This window comes from Schistocerca cancellata, chromosome 1, assembly GCF_023864275.1.
Source record: "Schistocerca cancellata isolate TAMUIC-IGC-003103 chromosome 1, iqSchCanc2.1, whole genome shotgun sequence".
Lineage (NCBI taxonomy): Eukaryota > Metazoa > Arthropoda > Insecta > Orthoptera > Acrididae > Schistocerca > Schistocerca cancellata.
Window position 1 is genome coordinate 363,936,958 of NC_064626.1, and position 18,625 is coordinate 363,955,582.

General features: G+C 38.3%; 1 protein-coding gene across 1 annotated transcript in view; it reads right to left on the reverse strand.

The window, feature by feature from the left end:
- LOC126174576 (nucleolar complex protein 2 homolog) overlaps positions 1 to 18,625 on the reverse strand; it is a 157,869-nt gene that overhangs the window by 84,792 nt on the left and 54,452 nt on the right. Inside the window, exon 6 of the mRNA XM_049921046.1 lies at positions 15,329 to 15,553. Within this exon, the coding sequence (XP_049777003.1) occupies positions 15,329 to 15,553 (225 nt within the window). The remainder of the gene's footprint in view (positions 1 to 15,328; positions 15,554 to 18,625) is intronic.

The window sequence follows — 18,625 nt, forward strand, 5'->3', positions numbered from 1 at the left end:
AAGTAATGCTCAACAGAAACCTATATATGAGAAAGCAATTGGCTGAGTTTTGAACACTGCAATTTATGCACATTACCTTGTGTTTATGTAGTGTATAATTAGATTTCTTGTCTGTGATACTGATGTTTTAACCAGTTTGAGAAACACAATGAGGTGGCAAAAAATTTTTGAACCTCAGTGCATGACTTTTATACAACAGACTAGGAACAAGTACTGGTAGGTAAATGGGCCACGGAGGGCTAAGCAGGTACAATGTTCCTTTCATGGTATTGCTAGGTAAAGTTGTGAAAGAGGTATAATTCTGATGTAGCAAAGGTGCTATTTCCTAGTTCAGTTTAGGTTAGTTGTTACTATGATGAGACTTTGCATTATAAGTAGATAGCCATTCACGTAGCCTGATTTTCACATGTGATTTGGGAGCTGTGGTCTCGAATATCTCGTATTCTGAGGATGCAGTTTGAGCTGTACTCACAGATTGACAATACATACATATGCAACACTGACAGATCAGAACGTCTATGAACTTTAAGCCACCATAAACAGCAGTACGTGAAAAGAAACAACGTAATGCAAGCTTAAAATCATTGACACAGATGGTGTGTGTAAATCATATAATTGTGTGTGTAATGAATGCTGTTGTCTCCATGAACGTGAATTTTGGCAGTGCCAAATGGAATGAGCACAAACATTCCACACTAAGATTTGGAAAAGAATAATGAGGCTGTGAATGTAACTGCTGCGGGGCTGACAGACTGTATTGTTGTTCAAATGGGTGAAACCGGAACCACAGCTAAGTGTATTTGATAATTTAAATGAATGTGAACAATAAATAGCAAAGACACACTTTTGAGCTTGTACGTATTATGACAGAGTATGGAACAAGTACTGACTTGTATTTCAATGTGATATCCATATCATGTCAGATGGTGAACTCGATGGCAATTTAAAGATATGTATATCACAAATAAATATATTACGTACTTAGACTGCTTTCTCCCAAATCCTCGGATTTTAGTTTGTGTGGTCATAACAATGACTTCGCTGAAATCTGTGTACCTCTGTTTTCTTCAATAAGGAGTGCAACATTAAATTTTTTGTTGTACAACATGAATTTCAGGGAATATATTATGTCATATGTTTTCTGATATTTGCTGTATGATTGTTACATGTACAGCTGCCACCCAATTTCCTGCATGGCATTTTCAAGATATTGGACCTAAGGTCACCGCTGATGGTGTATTCCTAAACCACACACAGAAACAAACACAACCACAACCTTGACTGGCTTGGCTCTGGATAAAGTTACACATGTATAAAAAATGTTTAATGTTTCATGTTTACAATGACTGAACATATTTTAATTTACTTTGATAGTTCTGTCCTCCTATAAAACTTGATAATTTATGTTCAACAATTCCGTCCTTCAGCCATCCTAATGATATTTCCCTATGTACAGCCTATTTTTTGTAATTCTGTATGATCATGTCCTCATCTGTGCATGAATCCATAGAATTTGTCTAATCCTGTCTATTGTACTATATAAGCTGATAGCCTCATCTGTTAATCCATATTCCTTGCACAACTTTTTCTAAAGGATAAATACTAGTACATATGACATGAAATTGAAGGCTCTTCTTATGGTTTTCCCCTAGTTTCCCATTGTCCACAACCAAATGGTGGATCTAAATAGATAACCCAGGGATGTTTAGCCAAATCTAATGGCACTCATCAAATTACCAAAAATAAAAATAAAAAATTATTTGTGCTCACCAAAAACAAAAAGCTGCTATAACATGTAATGTGTATCACTGCACTGCATTGTAATGAGTTTTAACTGAATAACCTTATTCAATTTAATTATACATATGGAACTGTTTTGTAGTGTCAGTAATGATTGATATCTTGGTGTGGCAGTTACAGACTGTTACTAAAGAAGCATCTTAAAAAATAAAAATATATTATAAATAAAATCCCCCCTGAAATTCAAATGTGGGTAAATCCTTCAGTCACAGACATACTTTCAAATGAAATAATTTTAAAACTGGAAGTAATAAGAAGGTGAGCAAAACTATAGTGGTGTCAGACATGTTTACAAGTAAAAATGTATTTTCCCACTGGAGGCTTCCTACTGTCTCAATCAAACAATATCTCTTGTCTAGCAATGTACCAAAGATGCAGTTCTCTGCTACTGCACAAATTTTGCTCACTGGCTTCGATTTCAGAGAGGAAGATGAAAAATAATACCACTATCTTTTGAACCATTATACCTTCAATATTTGTTACATGCAAGTAGGTCACTATTTTATGTTGGAAAGAATAGAAAGAAATTCTGGGAGCACAGAAAAAAAAGACATTAGTATTTCTTTACCTTGACATTATTGCTAATGCTATAAATATTACAGTTTGGTATTTTTTACTAGTTTCAATGAAGATGCAGAGCAGATGCATAAAGAAAGAACCTCATTCCAGTAGGCTATCTCTATCTAAATAAATCTTAGAGCATTACAAACAGATTTACAACAACATTCCAGCCCTAGATGCTGGAGTTGGCAGGTGTGTGTGTGTGTGTGTGTGTGTGTGTGTGTGTGTGTGTGTGTGTGTGCGCGCGCGCGCGCGCGCAAGTCATTTTGTATTCAACCAATAGAATCATATAGAAAGAGTTAGCAATATTACAAATAGTGATCTAAAAGTAGCGTAGCAATAATAAAAAGAAAGTGCTAGAACTAAAAATATTTCTGCAACATACAAGTTTTTACAGTTGTGTAAATGAGATTTTCATTGTGTTACCAATGCCACAGGCACCTGTGCAACAAAATACCAACAGCAGCTTGGGCATAGTACACACAGGAAGTGAACAGAAGTGGCTTGTACTCTCATGCCGTGAGTTTCTACCAATATTCAAAGTGGAGGGCTTTTGGCGATGCTTTAGAACACCATTTCTCATTCACTTTCTTCAACCACATACCAACAACACACCAAACAAATGGCTAAAAATGAGAATCCAAGATGGAATGTAATAATATTACAAAAAACATAGTTGCTACTCACCATACAGTGGAGATGCTAAGTCACAATAGGCACCACAAAAAGACTGTCAGAAAGGGTACTTTCGGCCAACAAGGCCTTTATCATAAATAGACAACACACACACACACACACACACACACACACACACACACACACACACACAGAGAGAGAGAGAGAGAGAGAGAGAGAGAGAGAGAGAGAGAGAGAAAGAGAGAGAGAGAGAGAGAGAGAGAGAGAGAGTGAGTGAGTGTCTCTGGTTGCTGAGGCCAGACTGCAAACAGTAGCACATGATGGGAGAGGCAAATGGGTGGTGGGGGTAAAGAAGAGGCTGGGGTGGGGAGGGATAGCAGGGTAAGGCTGGGGGACAATAAAAGGGTACAGGGACAAGGTGGAGAGAGGGTAGGGCAGCTAGGTGCAGCCAGGAGATTAGATGGAGGGCCAGAGTGGGGGGGGGGGGGGGGGGGGGGATAGTGGAAAAGGAGAGAAATAAAAAGACTGCAGGTGTGTTGGTGGAACAGAGGGCTATGTAGCACTGGAATGGGAACAGGGAAGAGGCTAGATGGGTAAGAAAAATGACTAACAAAGGTTGAGGCCAGGAAGGTTACGGTACTGTAAGATATATCCCGTAAAGACAGGGTTACCTGTGAAACCAGTCATGTGATCTACAAGGTAAGCTGCAACAACTGTGCTGCATTCTACGTGGGCATGACAACCAACAAGCTGTCTGTCCACAAGAGTAACCATCAACACACTGTTGCTAAGAAACTGCTGGACCACTCTGTTGCTCAGCATGCTGCCCAGCATGATGTTCTTCATTTCTTCATAGCCTTTACCATCTGGGTCCTTCCCACCTGTTCCAGTGTTTTTGAATTGGGCAGGTGGGAACTCTCCCTGCAATATATCCTATGTCCCTGTAACTCTCCTGGCCTCAACATTCATTAGTTATTGTCCTTACCCATCTAGCCCCTTCCCTGTTTCCATTTTGACACTACACACCCTCTATACCACCAATCCACTTAGAGGCTTTTTACTTCTCCCCTTTTCTGCCACCCCTTACCCCTCCCACCTCACCCCCACCCTCCGTCTAACCTCCTCACTGCCCCTAGCTGTCCTACCCTCTCTCCACCTTGCTCATGTAGGCTCGCACAAGCAGAACTCCACCAACCCTCCCTCACCCCTACCCTACTATTCCTTCCTCTCCTCCTCACTCCACAACCCAGCTGCCTCTCCCATCATGTGCTGCTCCTTGCAGTCTGGCCTCAGCAGCCAGGGTGTGGGTGTGCGAGTGTGCATGCCCACGCATGTATATTGTCTACTTCCGATGAAGTCCTTGTTGGCCAACAGCTCACTTTCTGGTGCCTATCCACTATACGGTGAGTAGCAACTATCCTTTTCATAATATCATTAAAAACAAGAACTAATGCAACACTTCTGACAAATGAAAGGAACAGAAGAATCTCACAGAGAGATCCGTAGGTTCTAACGAGGCAGTCAAAAATATTCTAAGCTATGTGAAGTGCTGTTTGAAATATTGCCAGCCATTGCAGATATCATACTTGGTCTTAATGAGACACACCTCTCATAAAAGGTATAAACAACATCGTTACTAATGAGATCTACAACAAAAACTATTAACATAGTGACCAAATATACAAAAAGCAGTAAATCCCTGATTCTTTAAAGAATTGAACATCCACATATAAAACAGCTTCAAACATTTCATTACTCTAAACTGTTTAAGTGTTCAGTATTTAACATTCAGTATGTAAGAAAAAACGTTTAAAAAAGGTTGAAATAAAGCTTAAAGGTTGCTGGAAATTGCTAAGTGCTCTAATTATGAAGCACTGGATGAATACAGTGTGGGTAATTTGTGCTCCATTTTAAGCAAAACTAGTTTATCATGTATCTCAATATTTGTGATGTCATATCTCCTGAATTGTGTGTCTAAAATGATAGAATTTTGTAGTTACATTCTGTGAGGTATGCTGACACTGTCTGCAAACTGTGCTATGAATAGAAATGATAGTAAAGAAGTAATAAATTAAAACCCCAAGTCTAAGGCTGATGTCTTACAGAATGAATAGCAGAAATGTATGCAAAACACTTTTTTCCTTTCAACATTTGTCGGAAGGTGTCAGCAAGCAAAATTTTTGTAAATGTTTGAAATTATGTGTAAAGTTTATTGGAAGTCGCTAAGACTCTCATTCCCAAATGCTACGCAAATGAAGTCCATATATTTGTGTGCAATCAGCTATGCTGTCTCATGACATATAAAAAGTTTCTAACTGTTTTAATTGTCTTAGTGTGTTAACTGTTAACATAACATTATACCCCTTACTCAGTAGATTATGGCAGCATTTAAAATTTTTAAATTTGGTCAATAATTATGTGAAATGTTGAAAATCAAATTTTTGTTGCCCTGGATGTCATCAGATAGGCAACATGCAACTGGTATCGAGTTCTGGGATGACTGGTTAGTAATACAGACGGTGGAAGGGTAATGCTTGTAGATACCATTACTACACTCCTGGATAGTAATACAGATGGTAGAAGGGTAATGCTTGTAGATACCATTACTGCACTGGGAGTGTGTGAAAGATTATGATATAAAATTTGCTTAATGACAATCTTTTAATAAAGACAATGTAACATGTGAATCTCAGTGATTAAGATGTGATCTGAGATTGAAGATTCCAAATCCTCAGAGGAACAACAATGGTATCTAATAACCTTTCCAATCCAATACATGAAAATGAAGCATTCTCATACATACCTATGCTACATCCCAAGCTATCTGACAAGTCAATCGAACGACTGTGACTGCAATCTTTTTATTATCATGTCATAACCATAATACAGTCCAAATCCAAAAGCGAGGTTGTCAGTGAAAGCTTATTTATTAGGGACACCAATGTACAGGTAGAAAAGAAATGTATTTCTGGACAGAGTGTTGCTATTTATAGAAACATCAAAATACTGCAGAATATACAAACAGAAGAAATTTCAAAAATATTCTAGAAATGATAAATACTAAATAACAAATAACTGCTGGTAGCTGGTTTTGAACAGGCAACTCATGGCATATCAGCCATCGATGCTAATCATTACACCACACCACATGCAGAAGAGATTGTAGCATTGCTTCCTCTCCTTAAGAAACAGCAACCTGCAATTTCAGAAGTCCTCACTGAAACCAAGTACAGCACCCTGGATCTAGATGTTCTCAATGGTCTTCCATAAGGAAGCACTGATGGGTCCTTGCATTCTTGCCATGTTGCTATACCCTCTTTGCTATGATGTGTATTGAAGATATCTTCTTCCACCAATGCTTCACGGCTACTCAGTTGGTCTTCAGTTTCCTTGAACCTCCCATTGTCATCATCAATGTACATCTCTTGATAGTAGTAGGGAGAAGTAAAAAGCCTCTAAGTGGATTGGTGGAATAGAGTGGTCCAGCTGTTTCTTAGCAACAGTGTGTTGATGGTTATTCATGTGGACAGACAGCTTGTTGGTTGTCATGCCCACATAGAATGCAGCACAGTTGTTGCAGCTTACCTTGTAGATCGCATGACATGGAGAATGTCTCTGTGCTTTTGTGTTCTTCACAAAGGGTCATAATCCTCAATTTTATAGTGACATCCAAGAAGAGGGAAAGGATATAATGCAGCCCAAATAGTTCTTCGTTAACTTTTCCAATAGCCCCACTTTCTGCACAAATAATACCAAGTCTCCTGTGCTGTATTTCACTGATCGCTGCTTCGCATTAAAGCGCTCTCGGTCTTTCTCCTGGTCATCCACTGACCATATATGAACTAGCTGTGTTGTTTCTTCTATCCTGAGTGTCATCCATTTGAAATGGGAACAGTGTATCCAATGGCATTTTGTCCTCACGATCAGGGACCAGAAAGAATGCTGTGAAGCCTGACGAGTGTTGCTTCGCTATGTTATACGCAAATGTCATGACGGGCAGTATTATAACCTAATCTCTCTGTTTGACATCAATGTACATTGAGAGCATATCTGCCAATGTCTTGATGAAGCATTCTGTGTGACCATTCGTATGTGGATGGTACTCAGTTGTCATCCCAATACTAGTCTTCATTACAAAAGTTTTTCACAATCAGTGCTCATCACTTGGTGGTGGTGGTGGTGGTGGTGGTGGTGGTGGTGGTGGTGGGGGGGGGGGGGGGGGGGAGAAGCAGGAGAGGCTCCATGCTTCAAAATGCCTTCTACATGAATTCTTGCAGTTTCCAGAGCTTCAGCAGTCTACTCAGCCTTGCTGATAGTGTAGCAGGTGAGTTAGTCAGTGCATCATTTAATGTGGTGATGACTGAGATTTTGTTCACAATGCTGTTTTCTGTCAAATAAAGACAGTTGAAGTCCTTGTGTTTGCATCCACTTTTGAATAACACTGTAATGTCATACTTCTGAAGTATCAGTGCCCATCTCTTTGGCTGACTTGGCAATACTTCAGGCTCATAGGTATGACCTAATATATAATTTGTGTGTCAACAAGGTGACTCCAAAAACGAACATCAAAATGAAACAGTTGTGTACTTTGTTTGGAAAATGTAGAGTAGATGATATAGGTAAATTGGACAGATGCCTTAATACCAAACAAGGGTTCACCTAAATTTCGAAGGCAAAAAACTTTTGTCACAAAATAAGCAAAATTATCAGAGAAAAAGGTGACTTAAACAAAATTCTAAATATCAGAGGTATTAGGAACACTTTTTTATAGTAAATGGTAGCACAGACCAACATCCCAGCAGCCCTGAACAAGAAAAAACTGGCTTAACAGCTAATGGTCTTACGCAAATTAACTTACGTAAGTAGCTGATACTTCTAGTAGCTTAAGATTAAACAAGGCATTAGTGTCAGTGGTAACTGCAGGGAAGCACTTCACCAAGGTAGCTGTGCTTTTGTAAAAAACAAAAAACACACACACACAATTAAATGTCCAACAGTGTTCCACCAAAACATTCAGTGTATCAAAAACAAAGTGCAGCAGCTTGAAGTCGAATTGCAAACCCTAAATAGCTCAGTTATATGCATCACTGAGCACTGGTGCAAGGAAAGTGAAATTGTCTATGTAACTTTACCCTCATATATATTAGCATCTTATTGTAGAATTTCAATTAAAGGGGGAGGGTCATGTATTTATATTAAGAATGAACTCCAGTATAAAGTAAGAAGTGATATTGCCTCTCGTGGTGAAGAAAAACTCTTTGAAGTGTCAGCACTAAAGCTATCATCTCGAAATGTTTCCAAAAAACTTGTCATATTATGTGCATATCATTCTACTAGTGGTGATTTTGACATATTCTGTGCAAAAGTAATAGAGTGTCTAGAACAGGCATCAAATACTAAAAGTAACATCCTTCTATGTGGAGATCTTAACACAGATAATGTTACTAATGCTTTTCTGAACATTTTATGTAGCTTTGGAATGACATCACTAGTCAGCTGTGCAACAAGGATAACGGCACACTCAGCCTCTACTACTGATCATATAGCCACTGATATTGGCACAGAAAACTGACTTAGTACTCAAAAATCTGGGACTTTCCGACCATCTTTGTCAAATTGCACAAATAAATGTTTCTTTGGGAAAAGCTACCAAGCTACATGCATACAAAAGAATCTACTCCAAATCAGCCATGCAAAATTTTACTGTTGAGTTAAGTCACGAAACCTGGGACGATGTATATGCACAAACAGATGCCAACAAAAAGTTCTGTCACTCATGTCATTGGTTGAGCTCAAATTTGAAGAATCCTTTCCCAAAGTCTTTCTTCCTGTTGGAGCACAGAGCAAAACAAAATGGATTACTAGTGGGATTACAAAATCTGCCCAAACCTTCAGAATAAAGAATACATTCAGTGACCGTGGTTTTGTAAGCTACTACAAAAACTACAAAAAATCTATAGAAAGGTACTTCAGGCAGCTAAAAAGTCAGCTAACAACAAACTGATAAAAAACACAAATAACAAAAGTAAAGCTGCTTGGACTTTAGTTAAACGTGAGACTGGGTGGGGGTGGGGGGGGGGGGGGTGGGGGGAAGACGCAAACATTAAAATCAAGTCAATACAGTCAGTGATCAAAAAGAGCTGGCTAACTTCATGAACTCATACTTCTATTGCAAAAGACCTGCAGAGCAAATTTCCAAAAAGATCTGACACTCCAGTGCAAAATTACATAAAAAAATCAATGGTTCTGCTCCCCACTACTGAAAGAGAAGTAAGCAGTACCATAAAACAATTAAAAACAAATCTTCAACAGGATGAAGTCCCAGTTTGTGTGTTAAAAGAGTGCATACACAGCATTTAAGCCCCTTTAACTGGCATCATTTACCAGTCTTTTAAAACTGGCTGCTTCCCAGACTACCTGAAACTAGCTAAAATCATACATCTTCACAAAAAGGTAATGTTAAAAAATAAAAAATTACAGGTCGATTGCTTTACTTCCAGTATTTTCCAAAATAGTGGAGACTTTAATGAAAAATAGACTTATGAGCTACTTAAATAAATATAATATTCTCTGCAAGGAACAGCATGGCTTCAGACTGGGCAGAAGCACTGAAACCACAATAGCTCAGTTTACAAAAACTGTTCTTGAATTACTAGACAAGGGCAGTTATGTAACTAGAATTTTCCTAGATTTATCAAAGGCCTTCAATGCCATTGATCACGACGTTCTTCTACACGAGTCTACACAAGTTGGAGTCTCTGGGAATCAGGGGAATGATAAATAAATGGTTCCAATCGTACCTATATAACAGAGTGCAGAGAGTAGAAATTTCACATAGCACATCGAAATATGTGGTAAATCACTTATCTGAGCCACAGTATGTTAATATAGGAGTCCTACAAGGAAGTGTTCTGGGCCCAAAATTGCTCTTAATTTATATTAATGATTTCCCACAATGTGTGGAGCATGGAGAAAAAGTACTTTTTGCTAATGACAGTAATATACTGATTACCAGCAAGAAACCTGACCTGCTATTGTAAAAGGCCACTAAAGCACTAGCAGATGTTTACAAATGGTCTACAGAGAACAGAGTAACTCTCAACATTAAAAAAACAAACAGCAAGTAATTTAGAATAAACAAGAAGCACAAATTCATAAATTTAAAACTACACAACACTTCAATAACAGATGTAACTAACACTAAATTCCTAGGACTGCACATCGACAGCCAACTAAAATGGATGTACATGTCACGATTATCTCAAAAAGGGTCTCCACAGCATGCTATGCACTTAGAGTTCTTGCATCAGTATGCAGCGACATCTGTGTAAGGTCGGCCCCCTTTGGTTATGTGCAGGCCATCCTTAGCTACGGAATAATCTTTTAGGAAAATAGTACCCAGAATCTACAAACAGTTTTCAGATTACAAAAGAGAGCTGTAATAATAATGGCAAAATGCAATAAATAGGCTCATTGAAAAGTATTATTTAAAAACCTGCACATTCTGACCTGTTCCTTGTGAGTTTATTTTTCAGACCATAAAGTATCTCAGAAATAATTTTGACAATTATAGCTTGAACAACACTATTCTTGGTCATAACACAAGGTTGAGTCATTGCCTCCATTTAGATAGAAAAAAATAAGCTAAAAGCTCAGAAAGTCTTGATTATGGAGGCATGATAATCTATAATAAGCTGCCATAGAATAGAAAAGAAATTAGCAGTATGTATTCTTTAAAAAAAAACTGTAAACTGTACACTTTGGATGAATATCTTATATGAAAACCAAAGAATTGTTGGAAACACCTTGTAGACGTTATTCCTGACATCATATTTTTTGTCATTCATGTATTATGTATTTATGCCTATAACTAGAGGCACCTGTTTTTCGCAAAGCACGAAATCGCAAAATTTTCATGAAATTTTACACATTTTGCTGAAAATGCGAAACTATTTACTTTTAAGCCAAATCGCGAAATAATTGACGAAACTTTGCAAAATCTCATCATTTGAACCTAACTGCGGAAATTCGATTGGAGTTATGGTAATACAATCCGGATATCTATTGTACACCATTTCGATATATATAATATATCGAGTATTCCAAAGACATTCTACAATGTTCTGGCAGAGTATTCACTATTGTGTGTTGGAAATCATTGTGGATCACCGGTGCATTGAGCGTGGTATTTTGTGTTTTGTTTTCGTGCTATAGACGATTAATATGGTAGTGACAGTTTTCGACCGAGAAAAGGAATTTCCGTCAGAAGGATTTTATGTTTTCGACAAAAGTAGGAAGATACTTATGGGCAAATACTGCGTGTGTATTGAGTGGCAGAGGAAGGACACGTGCCTGAAACACATTAGAAACAGTTCTTCCCATAAGAAGAACAAGGAGAAGGTGCTAACAACTACTGGTATAAAAAGACAAGCTACGCTCATGGAAGTCCTTGCAGCAGCAAAACGAGCGAAAAATGATAAAGAAGAATTCATTTTATCGACTACTCAAGCTTTCATTGAGGCTAATATTCCAACGGAAAAAGTTGATCATCTGAAGCTGAGAGAAAGGATGAACAAATACATACCAGGTTTGTGTAATAATTAATTTACCGTCTGCTAATCGCAGCATAGATTAGGTAATCTCGATAGCCAATAATTTTTTTGCTCAGAATAGGCCTATATTAAAAATAAATTTTCCTCGAGCACCCTCTTAAAAAAGTCTTATAATTGGGTAATGTGGTAATTTAACTCGTTACATAGTACTCTAATCGCAGATCTATTGACATTTTTAAGGTGCTGGAGACTTACCCTCAGCTGGAACACTACGGGAAGGTAACATACCTTTATGTAAAATAAAAGATTTTACACTGCAAATGTGCCATAAATGTATTTCCTTTACCTTTTACTGCTGAAAAGTGGAAATAAAATTTAGCGAAATTATTGACGAAGTGGAAAAAAAAAAAAACTAGAGAAAAATATACCGAAATAACTTTTTAAAAATGACGAAATCGGGCAAAAATTTTCACCACAAACAGGTGCCTCTGCCTATAACCAATGATGAGGTATTGAACAGAATTAGGGAGAAGAGGGGTTTGTGGCACAACTTGACTAGAAGAAGGTATCGGTTGGTAGAACATGTTCTGAGGCATCAAGGGATCACCAATTTAGTACTGGAGGGCAGCGTGGAGGGTAAAAATCGTAGAGGGAGACCAAGAGATGAATACACTAAGCAGATTCAGAAGGATGTAGGCTGCAGTAGGTACTGGGAGATGAAGAAGCTTGCACAGGATAGAGTAGCATGGAGAGCTGCATCAAACCAATCTCAGGACTGAAGACCACAACAACAACAACAACAACAACAACAACATGCCTATGTATTTGTGTCAGTTCCATATCAACACACCTAGTATATTTATTTAAACAATACAATTTCTTTCATTTATGTAATATGTATGCAGGGCTTTGTATTTATGTATGTTAGTTCTACATTAAAATACCTATGCTTATTAAACAATGTAAATGGCATTTGTTAAGAAAATATTTAGACTTCATACCATTATTTGTACATTCACTGATGACATCCATATGATGTATATTGTTTAAGTATGGATAAATAAATAAACAAATAAAAAAATAATCATCCCGCACAGAAAATTATAGTATGTCACAGTGGTGAATGGCTCGTCAAATAAATATGGCCAGAATGTGTTGATGGCCCAGACAACTGCTAGGTACTCTTTCACGGCTGTAGAATAGTTCATCTTGGATTTGGAAAGTACTCTAGAGGCATAAACTATCACCTTCTCCGTACACTCCTAAATTTGTACTAGAACTGCACTTATCCCATAACTGCTAGAGTCAGCATGAAGGTCTGTCTTGCCATTCTCATGACACAGCACTAAGACTGGAGAGGATGTTCGTGCTTCATTTAAATAAAGAAACACTTTTTTGCACCTCTCTCCAGAAAAAATTGATGTCTTCCTGCAGTAGATCTTGCAAGATATGGGACTTGGTACAGAAGTCATTTATGAATTGCTGGTAGTATGAGCACAATACAAGAAAACTTCTCACGTCACAAATGTGCTGAGGAGTTGGAAAATATGTGACTGCTCTTATTTTTTCTGGATCAGGACAGACTCCATTGCCATTCACTAGGTGCCCTAAGATTATTATTTCTTGGGCAACAAAGAGGGAGAGGCAGTTTCTGGGATCTAGGTGGATGCCTGCAGTCTGAATACACTTCAACACAGTAGTCCTAGAACACTTGTTTTCTTTCTCTACAGTAGTGTACAAAGTGTTCAATGTGTTCACGTAGAAACACAGCGGTATATTATGCTCTGTTCTCCAAATTTTTTTTTTTTTTTTTTTTTGGGAGGGGGGGGGGGGGCATTATACTTGACAGAGTTGTTGGTTGTATGTGTTGGTCGGATGCTGGGTTGTCATTTGAGAGCTGCCACATATCTCACATTCCGCTTAGTCTATTCTTCTTGCTGCGTCTGACGGGTGGTGGAGCATGGTGCAAAGTATTGATACACCTCTTCTTCAATATTCTCTACTACCTCCTGACATAAGGGGTTGATTTTCATGGCTGCTACCCCTTGATAACTCGATCTCTGACAGTTGGCTGCCATAAAGTGCTATACTACTACTATTACCATTTTGAGAATGTGAGAGGCAAAGTTGTGGTGGTTGTCAATAAACACCATAGGGACAACATTTGGTAGTCGGTCATACTTCTTTCATTTAGCCCCTGTCCATTACATTTTCTCAGTGCACTGCCACCACCTGATGAACAGCTCAGTTGCTGCGATATCCTCTGTCAGAAGAGCCTGGTACGTCTTCTGCAACTCCTCTCATCAAGTGTGAGATTTTGTCAGCTTCAGTTACATTTAGATCGAAAATGTGACACAGCACCAAAACATTCTGTATGTAACATTGTGTCATTTCCCCATGATGTTGCACTCTGTCCTTCAACTGTTCTTTTGCAAAGCTGACCTGCTGCTGATTGTCTCAACAAATGTTTTCTTCAGTTTGGCCTGGAATTTGTTTCTGTTAACAAGTTTCTCTTTGTTATCCTCAAACTGGTGCTGGGCTGTGCCATCCAAGTAAAAGCAAACATTTGCTAAACACATAATGTCATCCCATCTGTTGTATTTGGAGACTTGGTCAAATCCTTTGAATCATTTCGTCTGGTCCTTACTAACATCTCTAGAAAATGCTGATGAATGCCTGATGTGCAGTTAACTTGTTGCTATTTTGAAACCCAGTTGTCTCCTGAACCTTGGGAATGATTTATGGCTTGCATTCTGGTTCCTGTCTCTCTAGGCATTTACAGTACCTATTTGGAATCAAAGTGATGTTGATGTTTTTAAATACCCATCTCCTCCACCAAATGATGTCATGTCATAACCACAATCAAGTCCAAATCCAAAAGCTGGGTCATTAATAAAGCCCAACACTTGGCACTGAAAGCACATTTATTACAAACACCATCAAACAGATAGAACAGAACTAAACTTGTGGCACAGAGTTTTGTTATTCATACAAACACAGAATATTCCAGAATATACAAGCATTACAAACCTAACAAATTTTGAGAATCTTCCAGAATAATAAAACCTACATAAAAAAAGAATTGACAGTGGTTGGGTTTGAAATAGTGACCCACAGTACCCCAGCCAGTGCCCATTCAGTGGGACCTACATTTAACATAAACTCCATACCAGGCAGGAACTTCTCATTTTTTCATATTAACAAACATTGCCTGAGGTACAAGATTTGATAAGTGATAGATAAAAATTCTAGGACTTACTAGGGACTGAACCCAGAGCTTTGGACTCATAGTCTGGCACGCAACTAATAAGCCAAACAATACTAACCTAATGGTCACAATCAACATATTAATTTCAGCTATAGCTCACTTATATCATTGTCTCATCGACTATTGTCCTATTTTTCATTCTAAGCTAAACGGTCAAGTCAAGGGACCACCAAATTTTTATACATCTGTGAGATGAGTCACTGCTCCCCTGTTTAGTAGTTCCTTTACGGATTTTATTTTACAATATATCAAAAACTAACAACATGTTTGCAAGACCTATTTCAACACAAAAGAGCAAAGTAGCAGGCAGAAACACAAATTACATACATTTGAATAATTTACAAACTCATAAGTATATTTACTACCTACCTCAATAGTGTTTCTTATATTCATCACAAATTATGAGCATTGTATTTAGAAAATGATGTTCAAAATGCATGTATACGGAAAAACAGCAAACAATGAACAGACAGAAAACTTAAAATATAAGGAGCTGTAACAGTGTACAAACCTTCAGTACTTTGTCAAGCAGTGATTTCTGTTCACTGGTTGTTAATCTCAATACGCACATAAATGCCAGAACTCTGATAGTTTCTTCTCCACATGACCACAACTCAACCAGCTTCTTCACTAATCCTTTTGTAACATTTGAAAAGTTGGTGACAAAAGGAATCATTTGATGGAGGTGCTTTAATAGTACAGAAAGTATATGTTCTGATGTTACAGCACTCAAAAACTGAAATACAAAACAAAGCAAAATTTATTTTCCAATATAACAGTTGCTACAGTTCATATATATATATATATATATATATATATATATATATATATATATATATATAATAGAGGGAAACATTCCTTTACAAATGTCTGCTTGTGTCTGTGTATGTGTGGATGGATATGTGTGTGTGTGCGAGTGTAAACCTGTCCTTTTTTCCCCCTAAGGTAAGTCTTTCCGCTCCCGGGATTGGAATGACTCCTTACCCTCTCCCTTAAAACCCAATCCTTTTGTCTTTCCTTCTCCTTCCCTCTTTCCTGACGAGGCAACCATTGGTTGCGAAAGCTAGAGTTTTGTGTGTATGTTTGTGTTTATTTGTGTGTCTATCGACCTGCCAGCGCTTTTGTTGGGTAAGTCTCATCATCTTTCTTTTTATATATATATATATATATATATATATCTAAAAACAAAGATGATGTGACTTACCAAATGAAAGTGCTGGCAGGTCGACAGACACACAAACGAACACAAACATACACACAAAATTCAAGCTTTCGCAACAAACTGTTGAGGCAACAGTTTGTTGCGAAAGCTTGAATTTTGTGTGTATGTTTGTGTTCGTTTGTGTGTCTGTCGACCTGCCAGCACTTTCATTTGGTAAGTCACATCATCTTTGTTTTTAGATATATTTTTCCTTCGAGGAATGTTTCCTTCTATTATAACCATATCATATATATATATATATATATATATATATAAATGATCATTTAAGGCAATACATAAAAATTGCTCTTTTCTATTGCCACATCAGACTCATCAATGGGTGGCTGCACAGAAGCCTTCAATCTTCTTAGTGATATTGCATAACACCAAAACCAGAATTTTCTCAGATTCTTGACAAAATCTTCCGCATGAACCATGGACCTTGACGTTGGTGGGGAGGCTTGCGTGCCTCAGCGATACAGATGGCCGTACCGTAGGTGCAACCACAGCGGAGGGGTATCTGTTGAGAGGCCAGACAAACATGTGGTTCCTGAAGAGGGGCAGCAGCCTTTTCAGTAGTTGCAGGGGAAACAGTCTGGATGATTGACTGATCTGGCCTTGTAACAATAACCAAAACGGCCTTGCTGTGCTGGTACTGCGAACGGCTGAAAGCAAGGGGAAACTACAACCGTAATTTTTCCCAAGGACATGCAGCTCTACTGTATGATTAAATGATGATGACGTCCTCTTGGGTAAAATATTCCAGAGGTAAAATAGTCCCCCATTCGGATCTCCGGGTGGGGACTACTCAGGAGGACGTCGTTATCAGGAGAAAGAAAACTGGCGTTCTACGGATCGGAGCGTGGAATGTCAGATCCCTTAATCGGGCAGGTAGGTTAGAAAATTTAAAAAGGGAAATGGATAGGTTAAAGTTAGATATAGTGGGAATTAGTGAAGTTCGGTGGCAGGAGGAACAAGACTTTTGGTCAGGTGATTACAGGGTTATAAATACAAAATCAAATAGGGGTAATGCAGGAGTAGGTTTAATAATGAATAAAAAAAATAGGAGTGCGGGTTAGCTACTACAAACAGCATAGTGAACGCATTATTGTGGCCAAGATAGACACAAAGCCCATGCCTACTACAGTAGTACAAGTTTATATGCCAACTACTTCTGCAGATGATGAAGAAATAGATGAAATGTATGACGAGATAAAAGAAATTATTCAGGTAGTGAAGGGAGACGAAAATTTAATAGTCATGGGTGACTGGAATTCGTCAGTAGAAAAAGGGAGAGAAGGAAACATAGTAGGTGAATATGGATTGGGGGGAAGGAATGAAAGAGGAAGCTGCCTTGTAGAGTTTTGCACAGAGCATAACTTAATCATAGCCAACACTTGGTTCAAGAATCATAAAAGAAGGTTGTATACCTGGAAGAATCCTGGAGATACTAAAAGGTATCAGATAGATTATATAATGGTAAGACAGAGATTTAGGAACCAGGTTTTAAATTGTAAGACATTTCCTGGGGCAGATGTGGATTCTGACCACAATCTATTGGTTATGAACTGCAGATTGAAACTGAAGAAACTGCAAAAAGGTGGGAATTTAAGGAGATGGGACCTGGATAAACTGAAAGAACCAGAGGTTGTAGAGAGTTTCAGGGAGAGCATAAGGGAACAATTGACAGGAATGGGGGAAAGAAATACAGTAGAAGAAGAATGGGTAGCTCTGAGGGATGAAGTAGTGAAGGCAGCAGAGGATCAAGTAGGTAAAAAGACGAGGGCTAACAGAAATCCTTGGGTAACAGAAGAAATATTGAATTTAATTGATGAAAGGAGAAAATATAAAAATGCAGTAAATGAAGCAGGCAAAAAGGAATACAAACGTCTCAAAAACGATATCGACAGGAAGTGCAAAATGGCTAAGCAGGGATGGCTAGAGGACAAATGTAAGGATGTAGAGGCTTGCCTCACTAGGGGTAAGATAGATACTGCCTACAGGAAAATTAAAGAGACCTTTGGAGAGAAGAGAACCACTTGTATGAATATCAAGAGCTCAGATGGCAACCCAGTTCTAAGCAAAGAAGGGAAGGCAGAAAGGTGGAAGGAGTATATAGAAGGTTTATACAAGGGCGATGTACTTGAGGACAATGTTATGGAAATGGAAGAGGATGTAGATGAAGACGAAATGAGAGATAAGATACTGCGTGAAGAGTTTGACAGAGCACTGAAAGACCTGAGTCGAAACAAGGCCCCGGGAGTAGACAACATTCCATTTGAACTACTGATGGCCTCGGGAGAGCCAGTCATGACAAAACTCTACCATCTGGTGAGCACGATGTATGAGACAGGCGAAATACCCTCAGATTTCAAGAAGAATATAATAATTCCAATCCCAAAGAAAGCAGGTGTTGACAGATGTGAAAATTACCAAACTATCAGTTTAATAAGTCACAGCTGCAAAATACTAACGCGAATTCTTTACAGACAAATGGAAAAACTGGTAGAAGCCGACCTCGGGGAAGATCTGTTTGGATTCCGTAGAAATGTTGGAACACGTGAGGCAATACTGACCTTACGACTTATCTTAGAAGAAAGATTAAGG